The sequence below is a fragment of the Ipomoea nil genome, unplaced genomic scaffold (genome assembly GCF_001879475.1).
Source record: "Ipomoea nil cultivar Tokyo-kokei standard unplaced genomic scaffold, Asagao_1.1 scaffold1562, whole genome shotgun sequence".
Taxonomy (NCBI): Eukaryota; Viridiplantae; Streptophyta; class Magnoliopsida; order Solanales; family Convolvulaceae; genus Ipomoea; species Ipomoea nil.
In genome coordinates, this window is record NW_017617990.1 from 615457 (window position 1) to 633101 (window position 17645).

Below are 17645 nucleotides of genomic sequence, written 5' to 3' on the forward strand. Positions count from 1 at the left end.
AAAAAAAAAAAAAAAAAAAAACTAACTTCGTCTCCGCCGGTGACGAAGATCCCTTCTTCGTCTCTGGCCGGAGACGAAGGTCCCTTCTTCGTCTCTGGCCGAAGACGAAGATACCTTCGTCTCCATGGCCGGTGACGAAGAGACTCTTCGTCTCCGGCCATGGAGACGATGAGACTCTTCGTCTCCGGCCATCAAGACGAAGGTATCTTCGTCTCCGGCCAGAGACGAAGAAGGGACTTTCGTCTCCGGCCATGAAGACGAAGTTTTTTTTTTTTTTTTATATAAATAAATTTAGTTTATTTTAATTAATTTTTAAAAAATTATTTTTAAAAAATATTTTAAATTGGGTGACCTGTTAGAAAGGGAAAAATCTGTAAATTGGACAAATTGTTTGAAATGAGTTGGTTAAGGGACTTAATTGTTGTTTTTTTTAGTTCAATGGCCTAATTGTATTATTGTGTGCGGTTCAATGGCCTATTTGACCCTTATTTTTTTTTTTTAAAGACTCCAAACCCCGTCATTGACTGCATTTCCCACCGCCCACAACCGCCACATCCACCACCGCATTAAGCCGCCAACGCTGCCATGTATAATCCTTTGTTATCTAAAATGTGCGAAAAGGCTCTCTCGTCGCTTCCCTGCGAACACAACTCAACCACAGCCGTAGTACAAAACTGTAAGACCTGACATTAAACCCATGTTAGCCTCATCTAATAGCCAACAAAGTGTCCCTGGTTGCGATTTGACCGGGCAATCAAATCCATGTTAGTGGTGCGACGACAGCGGGTGGGGATGGGGAGCGTCTGATCAAGCCCACATTGTACGAAGGGGGGTTTGGGATTATTTTTTTTCAAAAAAATTGGGAGTTAATAAATAGCTTGCAGCAGTAGGCTCCTCTACTGATTTTGATTTTTTCTTAACTCTGTTAATTGAGATTTATAATGCTTGAGGAGTATAGTTGTGCGAAATAACATTTCATCCTGATTATTAAATTAATTGGCCTTTGGGTAAAAGAAAAATTGTGCTTATACAATCAAGTTTTCTACACAGAAGATCACATGTGATGGTGGATTCACTTACAACGTGGGCTTGATCAGACGTGGGTTTTAGTAGACACTCCCCACACCCACCCGCCGCCATAGACATGGGTTTGTAGTTTGGATTACGGTTGGGGTTGAGTTGAGTTCACCGGGAAGCGCCCTGAGAGCTGGTTTGAACAGTTTAGATAACAAAGGATTATACATAGTAGCGTTGGCGGCGAAATGCGGCGGTTGTGGCTGGTGGGAAATGCAGTCAACGACGGAGGTTTGGGAGTTTTTTTTTTTTAATTTAAAATTATTAAAAGATATAAAAATATATTTTCCATTCAAAAAATATATAAATATATATTTTTAAAATTTGATGACTGCCACATCAGCGTATATCAGGTCAAACAAGTCACTTTTAGTTTAATTGTATGATTTTGTCCTGTTCAGGGACCTAATTGTAGTTTTTTTAAGTTGGATGGTCTAATTGTAGTTTCATGTGTAGTTCAATGGCCTATTTGACCCTTATTCCTTATTATTTTATATATACTAGTATTTCATCCGTGCGTTGCACAGAATGAATTTGTTATAATATATTAAGAATATTTGTGTCGTTATACAATTATTTAATTTATAACATCAAATATTATATAGTGCAATTGAAGATATGGTTTGGATCATTTATGTTTGTTGATGCTATCACTACTTGATAATTGCTCAAATTAATAGCTAATGTGTAGATGTACGCATGCGGTGCTGTAACTTTAGAGATTTTATATATCATTGTTTAATATTTTTATAAATTAGGCAAATGTGATCTGCAAATCTTGTGATGATGAGCCGCGTCCCATTACAAATACCAAGAGAGTGGACTATGTTCCGCAATAACATAACAGATGCACCGACCTTTAATGTCAATGAATGATGAATGATTAGGAAGACCCGACAATCTCAAACTATTTAAGAATTCAGGAGTATGTACTTCTGATAGATTTTCATTGTCTGATTCTTTCTTACACAAAGAGTTACAAATTAAATATGTTTGTCCTTCTGCTGTATTCATGTCGCATATGTACTGATTAGTTTGATCAACGACATCTAAAGTCGGCGAGAGGATCGCTCGGCCTTCTAGCTGTGACTCATCAGCCATGTCATATCTCGAGCTTGGGAAGGTGCTTTCCACTATAGTTGCAATGGGATCGTGTCCACACTTTAATAAAAATCATGCCAGAATATCGATCTCAAATGAACTGCCGTTTACAACCCTTGCAATCCCATATTCGATGTCTGCAATCCATTTTGAAAACCAATCAACCTTCTGTCTATCTTCCTCTGAAACTAAGGTCTGTAGTTTCAAGTTATTTGTGAACCTTAATACCTTGGAATTTGTCCACAAGTATGAAGAATTAATAGTTCCTCCGACAACTACTGGTCTTGCTGTTTTTGGAATAACAGGTAGGATATGTCTAAAATTGCCGCCCAAAACTATTGTCTATCCACCAAAAGTCTTTTCAACACTACCCGGTATGACGAACCTCAATAGATCCCTCATGATTTTATCCAAAGCCTCAAAACAGTGTTTGTGTGTCATCAATGCTTCATCACATATTATCAATTTACTCATTATTATAAGCTCAGCAAGGTCAATGCATTGTTTGCACGTGAAATCTTCGTTCAAAGGGAGTGGTATAGAAAATCTGGAATGCGCTGTCTTGCCTCCCAGCAAGAGCAAAGAAGCCATTTCACTGGAAGCAACATTTAAAACAACATCACCGCGGCTCCTTTTATATATATATATATATATATATATATATATATATATATATATATATATATATATATATATATATATATATATATATATATATATATATATATATATATATATATATATATAACCATAATTAAATATACTTGTATTGTATTCCGTGAGTCACAATAATAATATAAGAATAAGTAAATATTCTTCTATCCTATATTCTTCTAGGATTTCTATTATCATCATTAATTATTCAATAATATACCATAATTATTTAAGAGAGATTATTAAATAATGCACGAGACAATTTTTTAATTAAAATTTTTAAAAATTCATTAATAAAACATAAGGTTCTCAGAGTTTTTTCTTAGAAACTATTTAATGAAGCATTTTTTTTTGAGAAATTGGTGGGCCAAACCGTCTACGGCTGTTTGCGGTAGATAGGTCTCGAAAAAATATGCGATTTCAAAAAAAAATTTGTCCAAAATGGACAACTGAGTCAAAAGTTATGCCTTGCCGAACTTTTGACACTTTACAACGTAAAAAAAAAAAAAAAAAAAAAAAAAAAAAAATTAATCGCCGGTTCAACTAGCTAGGCGGCCGTGGAGGAGGCTGATTCCGGCCTTCCTTGCCGCGGCCAGCGGCGCGATTTTTTAGGAATTGGGCGGGAAGTTAAAGTTAGAAATTTTATTTTTATATATAGTATAGATTATAATACGAATTGTATTACACAATTTTATAATATTAGAATATAATTTTAACCCAGAATTATAGTACGAATGAGAAAGTAGAAAACAATATATTTTATTAGGAAGAGATATTTTTTAAGAATTGGGAGCGATGTTAAAGTTCAGAATTCTGTTTTTATATATAGTATAGATTATAATACGAATTGTATTGCACAATTTTAAAATATTAGAATAGAATTATATTTTTAAGGAGAGCGGGTAGTACCATACTACCATAGTATACACGATTTAGATTTTCTTTGCCGTTCCTTGGTTGAGATTATTTTTCTAAAATTTAATTCTCATTATTATTATTATTATATATATATATATATATATATATATATATATATATATATATATATATATATATGGTGGGTCGGTTGGAGTTTTAGACGGGTTTTGTACATAAAACTCAAATTCAGCACGACTCCTCGCGGGTTTACTTTTTAAGACTCACTCCAAATTCACTACCCACTATCACCCAAAAAACCCAACCCATGCGGGGCTGATATGAAATTGACATCCCTAGTTCCATCATTATCTTTAACTACAATCTATGATTTGAGTACCAACTGAGTTGTCAATGCAAACAACTTACTTGTATTTTCTTTGTACCCAGTAACTGTGTTTCAATTCACAGGAACTAATTGTTCCGAGTTAAATTTGTTTATTCTGAGAATTGTTGAATTTGGTTATCTTAGATTTAGGCCATGTTTGGTAAAATGGCTGTTAGCTGATAGCTGTTTGTTGTTAGCTGATTGTGTTAATTAAAGGGTATAAATAGTTGATACATTAGATGATTGTAGAAAAGTGTTTGGTAAATTAGCTGTTAGCTGATAGCAGTTTGACATAATTTCTTTTCTCAAAAAGCTAATTGAAAAAGTTGCTTGGAGTAACTTTTTGAATTTTAGCCTTTTGGAGTTGCAAAAAGCTAATTAACCAAACATTTCTATCGATATTTTAACTAAATCAAACAATTAATAGTGGTCAAATAAGTCAAAATTGGCCTATAGGCCAATTTTTTACCAAACAGGGCCTTAGTGTTTTTATTCATGCAGGCAGCCATTGTTGAGTGTTGGCAGCTAATGTTACTCAAATGTGCTTTGTTTTCAGAATTTGACATTGTACTCAAATAAAAGAATTGAAGGCAGAACATTAAACCTTAACTCCCTACTGTTTTTTGTTTTTCCCAGACAAACTGGGATCTTGGTGCATGAAATGTCTGTTGAATGTTGATCTCATCATCCTTAGCTTGAAGAGAAGGTAGCATCTCTGCCAAAATTTGGGCATGACTGTACAGCATATTGGCAGCTTCATTATATTTGCGGTTTTCGTGAGTTGATCCCAACAACAAGGAACAATAATCAATCCTGAGTTTTGTTTTATTGGATGTTCGTGTCTGTCACTCACACAATGCTCCCATCTGGGATTACTGCACTCCTCAGGATCACAACTATCCCTCTGCTAACAATGTACCCAGCTGCTTCATTGTTTCCTTCCTGCACATTGTCCCTATTCAATATCTGCAACAAACAAACAAAAACTCATTATTCAATTCTCCAGTCTTCATAACTACTCATCTATCTTCATCTTAATGTACCTTAACATTTTTGCCAATCCTTGCATTCTTATCGATTATGGCTTTCTTTATGTGGGAGCCTTCTCCGATTCCAATAGGGGTGCGAATAGCCTCCTCTTCTCTCGAAATGCTCTGTTGCATGCATATATATATATCTATATATTAACTATTACAGACGACTAAAGTTTAATGGCGTTTATATATGTTACCTCATAGTTGTCTGAACCCAAAACAACCGAATCCTCGATCACTGCCCCTTCTCCCACCCTTGTCCTCATGCCAACCACTGTGTCTTTAATCCTGCACCTCTGCACTTGTACAGTAGTTAAGTATAAACTCACGAACGCATTTCCTTGGTTGAAAATGTAAGTTTTGCTTACATTGAGAATGCAACCATCGCCAATGGCAGAGTCGGTGATGACAGCATCTGTTATGAGGCTGGGAGGGAGATGGCGGGGTAAAGTGTAAAGCGGAGAATCTCTGTCGTAGAAGCTGCTACCAAAAGATTCAAGATGAGAGAGGTGTTGTGTGAAAATAAAGTGATGATGAACTTAACTTGGATTATATATATATATATATGCTTACTTGTATGCATTGTTGGTTTTCTTTGTGCTCTCCATATTCGATCGGTAGTATGCTTCAATGTTCCTCATGTCTTCCCAATATCCATCAAATTTATATGCATAAACCTGCAAAAGAAATTAAACACAAGATTGATTTTGTTCAAAATGCCAAATTAATTAAACACAAAGTTGATGATCTGATGAGGATTTGCATTTTGCAGTAAAGTAAGTAAGACTTGCCTTCATTTCCAAGGAAATTGCACCTGGTATGATCTCACTTCTTAAGTCATTAGCCAAAAGGAAATGTTGTGTGAGCAGCTTTATCATTGCATCTCTGCTAACCACATAGATTCCCATGCTCGGGAAGAACCTATCGTTACCTATACCATTGATCTTCACAGGGGTTTCTGGTTTCTCGTTAAAGCTTGTGACTTTGTTTTCCATATTTACATGGAAAAATCCAAACCCCCCTGATGAATCTTCTTCATCATCATGCCATTGCCTGCTAGGATTACTAGAGACAGCAACTGTGATATCAGCATTGTTGTTTCTGTGAACCTCAATCACTTTCTGGTAATCCATTTTGTAAAGATGGTAGCCAGGAAGAACCAGAAGCTCGAAAAACGGATACTCTTCTAGTATCCACAAACATCTTCTTATAGCATCAGCACTTCCCTACACATATCATATATGGATGGTTTAAAGTTCAATGATCATAATTCATATATATGTGTGTAATGCTAGAAAAAAAAAATGTTAGGACCTGAAACCAGCCCTTGCCTTCGGGGCTCTGGTAAGCTGCAACGACTTCAACAAAGCCGCCATCTTTCCCAAACCGCGCACTAGAATAAGCTCTCGAAAGGTGGGAATTCAAAGAAGTGGAGTTAAATTGTGTGAGTGCATATATCTTGGTTATGTTACTGTTAATGCAGTTGCTCACAACAGCGTCGACGAGCCTGTAATTCCCTGCGATGGGCAGCGCAGCTTCTGATCTCCGCTTCGTGAGGGGATACAGCTGCGAGTGGGATCCATCTCCAAACACAATGGCTGCAACACTCTGCCAATAAAACATTAAAGTTTCAGAAACTGCTAGGAATTGAAATGTATAAAACATTAAAGTTTCAGAAAAAGTATAGACTATAGACCTGGTTTGGTGGAGGGAAGAGAGAAGAGGGGCATTCGAAGTGTTTGGAACTCGAAAGAAACAAGTTTGAAGGAGCAGGATGAAGGTTGAATGATGCAGAGGGTTTGGGACAGTAAAGAGGGGACTTAATGTTGAAATTCAGAAAATTTGGAAGAGACATTCTAGGAATGCTTCATTCATCCTCCCTCTAATTGCATTTCGTAGGGGAATTTAAGAGGGGGAAACCTTAATCTTAGAAAGGAATATTGAGGTTTCTTCTGCTTCATGACTGTCTACTGTTGCATAACTCCCTGCTCTCATCTCATCAAATACTGTTTAACTTTGATTCCAAGTTTCTTTATTATACTTTTTTTCTGTACTATATCAGCTACAAGAATAAAAGTTGTCCATTTTGTCTCTTTAGATGTGTAGGAGGAAAGTAGAAAACAATCTTTACTGTATGGTTAAAACTTAAAAACAACAGTTGTAGATCTAACTTCAAAATGAGACAATCCTCCCTCTCACCTGCTTAAGCTCTCTCCTTCACAAAACTGCTTAGCCACCTTGGTAAACTATAGATTATGCAACACATTTTAACTTATTTAAGTCAAGTATCTTAGATTAATTGGTGTAATGGGATAAATCACGGTGACTCAGCAATCTTTTAAGTGGGAAGACCAGTGTCTGGTGCCCACAAGGAGTCCACCATATTGAGTGAAACTTTCATACTGCAATTGTCAAAGTTTTATCCTAAGTTCTCACTCTCGATCTATCACATGAGTACCAACTAAGCTGCCTGTGCGGACATACCTGATATTATCATGTAAATTATACATGGTTGTACTAGATACGGTTAGAAACCAACCAGTAATACCCGGTACAATCATATATGGTATAGCAAGATAATGTCGGGTATGATCGGCATCGGCATTGATCAAACTATATAACTTTTTTAAACCCTAAACCCTAAGAATAAACATTAAGCACATGCTTTAGCAAATGGGGACCAATAAGATGCATGATTTGGTAGAAGCAAGCATCTAGGTTTGGGGTTGGAACTGTGGAGGAGGCTTGAGAGGGTGTTGCTTATGTTTGAAACTGAGAATGGAGTGAGAATAAAGGCAGGCATATCTTCTGATCATATTTTTGGTCTGATTTCTCCTCTACACAATGAACCCTTCAATACACGACACTAACAAAATTATAAAATCCCTAAAATTTTAGCTGTAAATGCAAACTGAATCTTGCAAGCCCCACTCCCCCCACAGACAATCAAGGACACTTGGTTTGGAAAGTAAATGAAACAACAAACTGTCTTGAACAAGTTTCATACATGTTTTACAGAGTAGAGTTGAGATTGTACAACAAAATGACAGCAGATAAACATAGAAACTGTGCCCATATGACAACAAAATGGCATATTTTGCAATCATTAGATATTTAGCCAGCTAGGTTTCATAGAAACAAAATGTGTGTTTGAAAACTATGAAGCTGAAGTTGAGCTCAGATCCAGCTTATCCCTTATTGCTTCCCAAAATGCAGGTATGGCGATGTCATCGGGAACTTCTTTGAATGATGGCAGGTAGTTTACATCCACAACGACATGGTCACCAGTGCCTTCCTGGATCTGATATTCCATGAAAAGAAATTACCAACGGATCACTAATGAAAAGCTGGACATGTACTACAAGTTATTTGAACACAGAATGGCATAATTCATGTTTTTGTATGTCAAACACGGCTCAAAGCAATAGTAGATTGACACAGAAGTAATAATAGTAGCAATTCCTGATTTTATTTCAGCAACTCTTTTATTATCCCAGGCATCACTTTGTTAGTTATGACCTCCTCCCCTCCCACTTTCTACCAAGAATGCCTGCTGGCCCCCATATCATATATGAAAGTGAAATAGAAGGCACTATGCCACTCCTCCTAAGGCAACAAGTCATATCCTTGAAGTGCCAATCCGTATATCTTTGAAATAGTCTGACAGGTTCCACAATGTATAAACTGAAGACTCTAAAAAGAATAATGGTACTCACCACAACGTCGAAGCCTAAGATGGTGAGGTCTAATGTTCTCTTGAGCCAATTTGCGGCATCAGTCACAAGTTGAAGATCAATGCCCTTATTACTTGTATCTCCAGAATGTGCATTCTCTTTATCAATCGGCAGAGATTTTAAGCTGCAAGAGCAGTTACTACCAGCTGTAAATAATATTTCTTATTAGGAGGTATAAACATTGAACAGCTTTCAAGACATGGGAAAAAAGCAAAGAAAAGGGTAGTGTAGCATGCTAACTTGCCTGTCAAACAGCAATGGCTTGAACCCATTTCCATCGGATAATTTAATCAAGGTGTCTGCATTAGGTGTAGACTTCTTAACTGCATAGAAAACCTTCTTCCCCAAGACATAGAATTTATACAAAGTAGATGAATGATCCACATATTCCTGCAATGCCATTCATATTGATATTCATAGTCCAGATATCAGAGCCATGTAGTCAGCAGAAACCAATTGTTTAAATGTGCTAGAATGTTGAAAGTTACTGAAACCCAAATCTTTTTACCCCAATCATAAATTGCATTGCCTAGTAAACACCCATGACCCATCACAGTGTACAATAGTACAAGTTCCATTGAAGGTTATTACCATTATTGCTAACCTAATTAGTATTTGTTACACCAAGTGTCTCAAAACAGTTCTGAATCACATTTACAACTCAACTACACCTTGATCACATTCTAGTTGGGGGGCTACGCAAATTCCATTCATAATAGTTGCAAATAACATGCATAAAATAAATGATGAGAGGAATGAGGGATCATAGACTAGGCATTAATCAGCAGATGAAATAAACAAACAACTGATGTATCGAATATCACTGCTATAATAATAATTCAAGAGGCATCAGTTAAAGTTCCCATCAAACACACCTGCACAACAGCTGGAAGAGGAACATTGAGGTCTTTGAAGTCATCCACTTTAAAGACAATGGCCTGCAAAATTAGAAAATGGAAGAAAGGATTCAAAGGAAAGTGAATGTGCTATTGAAAAAATAAAATTTGGCTAAACTTTCTTCATAGGCCCAGAAAAGGATGATAGCAGTACTCCTCCACGCAGCCAAAAAAGGAAGGAGGCTATAAAAATGTATACATAATTTATTCTGCCTTCAAATGGTAAGTGGAAATTACCATACTGTGAGCATCTGCTACGCCACAAGCAACCTGAGGTTTAACAATAGTTGGAAGGCACAGCTTAGCATCTGCTAATCTCTTTTCCAGTTGGGACTCACCAAAGCTATTGAGCTGTATAGAGAGCCATAAATGCAATCAGATTCATAATAAAGTAAAGAAGCTTTGGCTACGCCTGTGATTTTACAAATAGATACTTCATGTGAAGTAAAAACATCATACTTTAATTCTTAAATGACACGTAAATGGTCAATTAACAAGTTTAATTTAATTCTTGTGACAAATTTCACCTCTGTGACCAGTTGAGTTGCCCATGCGGGCAAGTTTAATTTAATTCTTGAAATGACACATGAATTGCCAATTAACAAGTTGAATTAAAGTCATACAAGTCTTGTGTCAATATTATAAATTTGATGTTTTCTTTTCATGGATACCATTGACGAAAAGGACCTTGAGAAAATGGGGACCCCTGATTTTAGGGTGGCCTTCTGAATTAAGGTTTTCCAAGCCATAAAGAAGTTGCTGGATTTTCAGCCGATCCAGAATTGGGTGGATGTTATTAAATGGATCAATCACACTGCAGTTAGGATGGCATTCAGTACACCTGCAAGGAAATCATTGAATTGATGAAATCTATAAAACATTAACACCAAACCATTTGACTAGATAATCAGAACACTGCAGACAATAACATTTGTAAAACTTTTCAAGATAGTTGGTATCTGGATTTTGTTGAGAACTAGACAGTATGGAAGGAGAAGAATGTGACGACAACATAGGCAATTCAGTGCTAAAGGGCTTGAGAAGGGGAGGGTAAATCAGTTTTTGACTACATGATGAGAAAAGGAGATCCTAGGACCAGGTTGTGTATTCCACTATTCCCCAACTTGTAAAGTACTCCGTAGAATATTAAAAAAGTGGAAGAAAAAAAAAACAATGTGATATAAACATGTCTTCAATTCATTAACTATCTGATGTTAGATTAATCATTCTTGTACATAAAACTACAAAGAGGAAGGTGAGCTCCATCTTGAGATGATAGAATCACAATTAATTGGATCAGTACCAAGTTATAAAACACAGCACAATCTATTGGGCTCTTTATAAACTCAACTCTGAATCTCTGATGCTACTCCTGCAATTTAAATTAGATTCACTTTTCAAAAAAAAAACATTACTTTAGAGACACTAGTGAACTACTAAGCTGTAGTTATTGCATGGAAGGGGTAGAAGCCTTGATGCCAACTTAAGCTGCTGGTGACAACTAGCTTAAAGTACAAAGTTACCTTTGCAATTCTTGCATGCCCTTTGTGAACACTACTCCATTTGCAAAATCAGAAGAACTGCTCATTTCTGCTGCTATAATCTCATCAGTTGCTTTATGAAGAACTCCATCAATGTTTTCTATCTGAGATGATATGGGGAGCTCATAATTAAGGGGCACAAAAACCAACCCATTCTGTGTAGGTGTCAAGGGGAATGCACCTCTCTGCAAAAGATGAGAGGAAATATAAGCAGCTATTGTTGAATTCAGGATCAGGGAAGTACAATAACATATTCCAAATACAGTAAGTGAATCATCCAATAAATTGTTCACAAACTCTTATAAAATGAAGTAATACAGATGTGAAATTGGTGCACAGTACTAATATAAAGGAACACCAGAAGTCAGAACAAAGTATAAATTACATATGCCTGGTGACCACCCTTTTGTAGAGTTCAACTTCACAATTTTGACAACACATACGTTATTGAGAGGGCTAACCTTGGAAAAATCTTCTTCACGGGAAGGCTTCATCAAATAACCAACTACCAAAACTTCCTTTCCTATTGCCTGCCCGTACAATGACATAAAAGACAACCAATTTTAGTATGGAGAAGCCTTGAACTATCTTCCATTAGCAATAAAATCTAGAGGTAATTTAATATAGATGTAATTTCAGTGCCAGGCAAATACTAATAGATGCAGCAATTCCCAAACTAGTGACTTATTACCTTGAAAAACATTACACTCAACTTTAATTAAATCAACCCTCTTCATTAACATAGAAGTAGAAAAAATTGTCAAACAAACAGAAAACATGACATCTAGTAAGGGCTTCTCTTACAAAGTAAAATAATAATAAAAATTGTTGAGAACTAATATGGTTAGAATTCCTAATCTGAATGTTTAGAGTTCCTAGGAATCCTTTAGTCTTCCAATCCCTTGAGCCTTGTTCTCATCTATTGCCGTTAGTTATAAGCCAGCTGTAAATCCTTCCATGCATATATGAGGTTGTTGTATGCTTGGTATGATGAATAGAAAATATCTTCCAATGATGATGATGATTGTATTTATAAGCCTACTAGCTCAAAGTAACAGAAAAAAATGGAGAATCACTAGATATACCACATGCAACACCAGTTCATTTCTTTTTGAAATGAAAAAGATCAACTAGAAGGTAACTGAATTTCATATGCTAGGAATGTTTGAATTGAACATTTAGTAGAGATCATAAGGGAAAAGTTTGCTTGAACTATCAGCATGCCATAACTCATAATCTCAAGATCATTTTATTCATGTAAGTTCACGATAATTTTTCTTCTTTGCAACTAAATACTCCCAATACCTTTTTATTAAAAAGGCAGATGGTAAAGGGCACCTCTTCAAGTTTGTTAATGAAAACTGTGCTTGGAATTTCACTTCTAGTAGCACATTTGACATCTGATACAAATGCAGAACTTAATTTAGAAGATAATGAATCTTCTACTGATTAAGAAAAGAAGTCAACAATATTCTCAACTAATCTCAAGCATGACACTGTTGCAAATAACACATACCAAAACCACATGATGAAGAAATATCTACAATATTTGTTGAAGGATATTAAATGCCAAAGTTAAAACTACACACCATTATCTGATTCTTGTCCAGGAGATCCTGCAAAAGAAGAAAAAAAATTAAAAATCTTAATGTTATAATGCAATACTCCGTATGTTATAAAAAAGAATAGTAGTGTATAAATAAGACAAAACTCGTCCATATGAATTCCAGGCATTATAAGAAAAATCTTCCAACCAAATGTGACAACTTGTTACTTTAGAAATTTAAGAATACTGAAACATAAGAATAATAATGTCTGAGAGTAATCACACAAGTGTTTATTTTTATCTTCATCTGCCAATCTGCCCTAACTTTGAAGCTTAGTAGTAAAACTCACGTAGCATGACAGTAACCCAATTAGTATTATTGAGGCTGAGAAAGGGCTCCTTTTTATAATCAGAAATGATGTACATAAAGCTCCCTTCATTGTCACCCCACGCCAGAGAAGTTTCTTGCACTAAGTCATCAGTTGTTGAAGACTTCAAGACGAAACAATTGAAGGAAAATAGTTTTGCTTTATCTTGAAGAAGGTTCACCTGTAGCAATCAAATATAAGTTTTAGGAATAACAGATGAAAAGATATCACTTCTCAATACACCTATATTCCACTTATAGGGTGAACTAGTTTGAAACTTCAGAAATCTAATAGACATTCAAACCAAGTCTTGATAAAGGATGAAATTTTTTGGTTCAGTGTAAGAGGCAAGTATGCCACATCCACTAAGAGGTTTCTCAATTTGCCAGTAGACGTTGAATACAAGAAAACATAAACCTTTTTATCTCACTTTTTCAACAGAAACCTGTTTGGTATTCTATTTCCTCAAATGTTATTATGTTTTTATATAAAGAATAATCGAGGAGTTATGGCTAGAACTTTAAGGTACACTTCTTTAGAAAGCATTACACACCCAAAAAAAAAAAAAAAAAAATCCCAACTGGAAAGCAGACTATGCAATGTAAAGATGACATGGACTATTATTACCTCAAGTGCAGAAAGGCTTTCTGCATAAGATATTCCCTGCATAGATTGGAAAATCAAATAGATTAGTCATGGAGCAGAACGAGCTATCCAGAAGTAAGTCAGTAAAAGTAACAACCATATGAAGATCATAAATCAAATGTAATTAGCATATAGTGACAATGTTCAGATCTTGTTTGGCTTTTGACTTAAGAGCTGCTGGTAATATTTCTTAGGACTTTATATAGTCTGATAAGTAAAGCAATAGAAACTAAATTAAAAGCTTTGAAATTGCAGTACAAAGGCCTCAAGTTCATTCGTGAAGACTTGAGTCATAGATTTTTACATTTTCCTAGTTATCCCACAATTGCTTAGCCCTCACCAAAAATGCTCACTGTTATCAGTTAAATGTTTCCTTGGGCAGTTAGAGTAATCTCGTAAAATCCACGAACTAATGTAAGAGCTAGGGTGATTTGCATGGATAAGGCAAAGCTCACATTTTCAGCTAGCTAAGAATTATTGAAATGATCTTTATATCCAGCTAGCTAGAGTAAAAGATGATGCAGAAAATTGAAATTAAGAAATGTAAAGATGCTACACAGTGGGGATTTTGGAGTATCGAAGCTTGCGGAGCAGATATTCAGCTCCGGGACGAAGAGAAGCCGATGATCCATTTCCATCGCCGTCGACGGCGGCGGCCAACAATGCCGAGGCGTCTAACACAATTCCCTTTACTCCTCCTCCCATTCTTCTTCTTCTCTGTTTTTCAAGTATTCTCTCTCTCTCTCTCTCTTTCGTCTCCACAAAAGCAACCAGATTACATAGATTCTTCCTCAAAATTGATGCGCATAGAAGTGCGGTCTTGTTGCGTCAGATTTCAGCTCAGTGACAGAGGTAGGGGGATAATGTAGTTTTCATAAATTAAAGGGAGCTTAAAGTAATTTCGTAAATGGTAATGGGTCAGAGACTCAGAGTCATAGATACCAAAGCTCTGAAGCCCAGTCCGCCTGTATTTCATCGAAACCCAATAGAAAAGTAGAAGACGTTTGGCGAATTGCTGCGAATCAAAGGATTAAACCAACATTTCACTCACTCTTCACACCTAAGGCTTTGCGCTCCGCCGCCTCTCAGTCAGCAAACGCGAAAACACCAGAAATCCATCCAGGTCAGTTATTTGTTATTAACTGCCTTCCTTTCAATCTCTCCTCTAATCAATATCGATTTGCGCCTCGTGAACCATTATAGGTACTGTAATCAAAACTTGTTCGATTTAATCTAAATTCTAACACAACCGATCTCAAAATTTTCAATTTTTACATAATTTTTTTTTTATAATAAGCAGTATTTTGCAATCAAATATCATATTCGACACACAGGAAGATGATAGGATGTTTAATTCCCTTGAATTTGAATTTTCATGAAACCACATACCCTTCTGGGAGCAATTAATCATGATTTAAATCTATAAAGCATCATTATAGTTCAGCATTGTATGTTTTTGAGAATTGTAATATGAACTAATAATAATGTAGAATAATCCCTTCTTTCTTGCGTGTGTTTCTCAGGTGTGCATGCTTCGGTTGTGTGAGCAAAACTAATGTGGTTGCTTGAAGGATGGCTAGAGATCCTGAAGATCCAGAAGTTTAGGAGAGTAGTGTCCTACACTGGATTCTATTGCTTTACTGCGCTCCTTACTTATATGTACACCAACAATACGTGAGTCTCGATCCATTTGTTTCTTCTCGCCCTTTTGTAGAGTGAAAAAAAACTGCAATTCTCATCTGTTTTTGCATATTTGCTGGAGTATCTTTGGTTTTTGTGTTGAATATATGCATTTCCAAGCATTTACATAATCTAGCTAATTATGTATGAGGTACTATGATATACTGATAAAAATTAAACTTTAGAGCATTTTCTGATTGACATTAAACTTTAAGATGTATTGTTGATTTGGCAATTGCAGCACTCGAGCTGGTTACTCCAGAGCTGACCAATTATATGCGTCTTACCCAGCTGGCACCGAGCTCCTCACTGACCAATCAAAGGTTGGTGCAAACTATTTAGTGTCTCTATAGTGCACAATTTATCAGCTTGCAGCCCGAATATAGCATGCCAAATACTCGGTCTTTAAGTTATAAGCTATGAGAAATGAGTTAATTGAACATGGTAGATTGTTTAAGTTGTATCCAAATGAACAGATAACATGTTCGAGATATAAATCACTAAATCAAGCTTGTGCCAAGAGCATACTATATGAATTGCTTTATCTGATTAGTTTCTGCATACATTATTGTGCTCCAGTTATACAAAGTTGCACTAGCCAATTGTTTTGAAGAGGAAGAGTGGGGGCCAATTGAATGGAGCATCATGGCCAAACATTTTGAACGCCAAGGGAAATCACCATATGCATATCACGCGGTGAGAATGATATCATTCTTGTATAACTTTTTTTTTTTTTAAGTACATCCATACACAGATTATACTATTGAAACTCATGAATCTTTGTTTTGAATATGACATAAATCTTTGCTTTGTATACAACGGCCCTGTTTGGTAAAATAGTTAGCCTATCAACCAATTTTGGCTTATTTGACCACTATTAGCTGTTTGACTTGGTTAAACAATCTATATGAGTGTTTGATTAATTAGTTCTTTGTAAGAGCATCCACACTTGTGGATATTATTGAGTTTTTGCAGACAAATAAAACAAAGATGTTTTTAACAAGTGTGGGGAAGAATTTATAGAGGAGTTATTTCTCCTGCAAGTTCAAGTTAATTGTGGGGCCACCATGTGAGAGAAAAGCCTTTTCCCCTTTTTTTCCCTTTTTTCTTTCTCCTGCTTCAGTTGCTTCAGCTTTTTCCCCATTTTTTTTTTCTTTTTTCATTTTGCTTGCTCTTTGTTTATTCTCTTTCTTGGTAAGCTCATTAAAAACCGTGAATGATCCCATACTGATATTGATGCTCTAACAACTTATTGCTCCAAAATGCTAAAATTCAAAAAGTTGCTCAAAGTAGCTTTTTCGATCAGCTTTTTGAGAAAGTCATTTGTAGTAATCAGCCAACAGCTAATAACTAAGTTATCAAACACTTTTCTACATTCAGCTAATGTTATCAGCTAATAGCCATTTACCAAACAACCCTGACATAAATCTTTGTGTAGGCATGTATTAAGTGTTGATAGATTTGTATATGCTATACTTGAGCTTCTGCATTTTGTATGTGACAGCAATACATGGCACACCTTATCTCCAATGGGCAAATTGATGGAAGTGGGTAGTGTCCAGAGCATGAACCCCCTAGTCATCCTGGATGGCTATGTTCTATCTCTCTAGCAAAGGCTCAAAGCTGCATTAGAATTGGTTTGTGCTTATGAGAAGTCTAATTTACCTTACAATTTATATGGACTTTGTTTCTCAAGTTTGAGATGTAATTGTACAATATAGGGTAGTGCTACGTATTCTAAATGAAGATATTTTGACCGTTATATAAAGATTTGTCAACTTTTCTAGGTACAAAGATAGTTATTTGTCATTTTCTTGTCTCAACTCTATAACTCCTAGTCTTCATAGTTTTGTTAACTTTCCTATCTCATACACTGTTTTGATGCCAAAAGTATCATTTGCTTGTATGTATAAAATACAACTAATTGTAAATTGTAAAGATAGCAATTCTCCAATCTTAAATTGAGCATTAAAGATGCGTGCACTAATCCAAGGATTAATCCACCTTAATCACATCAATGTGCTTCAAATCAAGTATCTCTAAATTTTGAAAACGTTCTATAAATTTAATTAGAAACGCATCTCAACTTGTTCTTATCAAACTCAAGTACTTCAATTGAAACAAATTAA

The 17645-nt window shown here is 35.7% G+C and overlaps 3 protein-coding genes across 5 annotated transcripts; 1 reads left to right on the forward strand and 2 right to left on the reverse strand.

Moving 5' to 3' along the window:
- Positions 1 to 4583: 4583 nt before the first annotated feature.
- LOC109189636 (inactive glucose-1-phosphate adenylyltransferase small subunit 2, chloroplastic-like) lies at positions 4584 to 7057 on the reverse strand. 2 transcript variants are annotated; one of them, XM_019340253.1, is made up of 8 exons: positions 6803 to 7057; positions 6421 to 6714; positions 5898 to 6332; positions 5680 to 5783; positions 5475 to 5586; positions 5304 to 5402; positions 5116 to 5226; positions 4584 to 5038 (listed from the first exon to the last, which is right to left on the reverse strand). In XM_019340253.1, exons 1-8 carry the CDS (start codon positions 6959 to 6961, stop codon positions 4922 to 4924), a joined length of 1431 nt encoding a protein of 476 aa, XP_019195798.1. In that variant the 5' UTR covers positions 6962 to 7057; the 3' UTR covers positions 4584 to 4921. The 2 variants fall into 2 exon arrangements, with proteins under 2 accessions (XP_019195798.1, XP_019195797.1); XM_019340252.1 differs by having other exon boundaries at positions 5475 to 5589.
- Positions 7058 to 8066: 1009 nt separating this feature from the next.
- On the reverse strand, positions 8067 to 14767 carry LOC109189758 (inositol 1,3,4-trisphosphate 5/6-kinase 4). Of its 2 annotated transcripts, XM_019340373.1 has the most exons (13): positions 14395 to 14767; positions 13819 to 13854; positions 13174 to 13372; positions 12867 to 12893; positions 12583 to 12677; positions 11739 to 11807; positions 11260 to 11462; positions 10424 to 10577; positions 9974 to 10087; positions 9716 to 9778; positions 9085 to 9230; positions 8823 to 8964; positions 8067 to 8407 (listed from the first exon to the last, which is right to left on the reverse strand). In XM_019340373.1, the coding sequence occupies exons 1-13, from the start codon at positions 14539 to 14541 to the stop codon at positions 8264 to 8266; spliced, it is 1539 nt and encodes a 512-aa protein (XP_019195918.1). In that variant the 5' UTR covers positions 14542 to 14767; the 3' UTR covers positions 8067 to 8263. The 2 variants fall into 2 exon arrangements, with proteins under 2 accessions (XP_019195918.1, XP_019195919.1); XM_019340374.1 differs by lacking the exon at positions 8067 to 8407 and having other exon boundaries at positions 8902 to 8986.
- A 93-nt stretch (positions 14768 to 14860) lies between these two features.
- LOC109189761 lies at positions 14861 to 17339 on the forward strand. The gene is made up of 5 exons (XM_019340379.1): positions 14861 to 14959; positions 15360 to 15510; positions 15758 to 15839; positions 16096 to 16212; positions 17021 to 17339. The coding sequence occupies exons 2-5, from the start codon at positions 15392 to 15394 to the stop codon at positions 17069 to 17071; spliced, it is 369 nt and encodes a 122-aa protein (XP_019195924.1). The 5' UTR covers positions 14861 to 14959; positions 15360 to 15391; the 3' UTR covers positions 17072 to 17339.
- Positions 17340 to 17645: the final 306 nt, after the last annotated feature.

What these genes read in the sequence shown, in the direction of transcription:
- LOC109189636 (XM_019340252.1), bottom strand. Translation starts at nt 6,961, where the DNA reads ATGTCTCTTCCAAATTTTCTGAATTTCAACATTAAGTCCCCTCTTTAC. An exon ending in AAGGCAAGGGCTGGTTTCAG is followed by an intron (nt 6,333 to 6,420) that starts GTCCTAACATTT and finishes TGATATGTGTAG; the next exon opens with GGAAGTGCTGATGCTATAAG. An exon ending in CAATTTCCTTGGAAATGAAG is followed by an intron (nt 5,784 to 5,897) that starts GCAAGTCTTACT and finishes TTTCTTTTGCAG; the next exon opens with GTTTATGCATATAAATTTGA.
- LOC109189758 (XM_019340373.1), bottom strand. Translation starts at nt 14,541, where the DNA reads ATGGGAGGAGGAGTAAAGGGAATTGTGTTAGACGCCTCGGCATTGTTG. An exon ending in AAAGCCTTTCTGCACTTGAG is followed by an intron (nt 13,373 to 13,818) that starts GTAATAATAGTC and finishes TGATTGCTACAG; the next exon opens with GTGAACCTTCTTCAAGATAA. An exon ending in TTGGGTTACTGTCATGCTAC is followed by an intron (nt 12,894 to 13,173) that starts GTGAGTTTTACT and finishes CTTCTTTTGCAG; the next exon opens with GATCTCCTGGACAAGAATCA.
- LOC109189761 (XM_019340379.1), top strand. Translation starts at nt 15,392, where the DNA reads ATGTGGTTGCTTGAAGGATGGCTAGAGATCCTGAAGATCCAGAAGTTT. An exon ending in TCCTCACTGACCAATCAAAG is followed by an intron (nt 15,840 to 16,095) that starts GTTGGTGCAAAC and finishes ATTGTGCTCCAG; the next exon opens with TTATACAAAGTTGCACTAGC. An exon ending in CACCATATGCATATCACGCG is followed by an intron (nt 16,213 to 17,020) that starts GTGAGAATGATA and finishes TGTATGTGACAG; the next exon opens with CAATACATGGCACACCTTAT.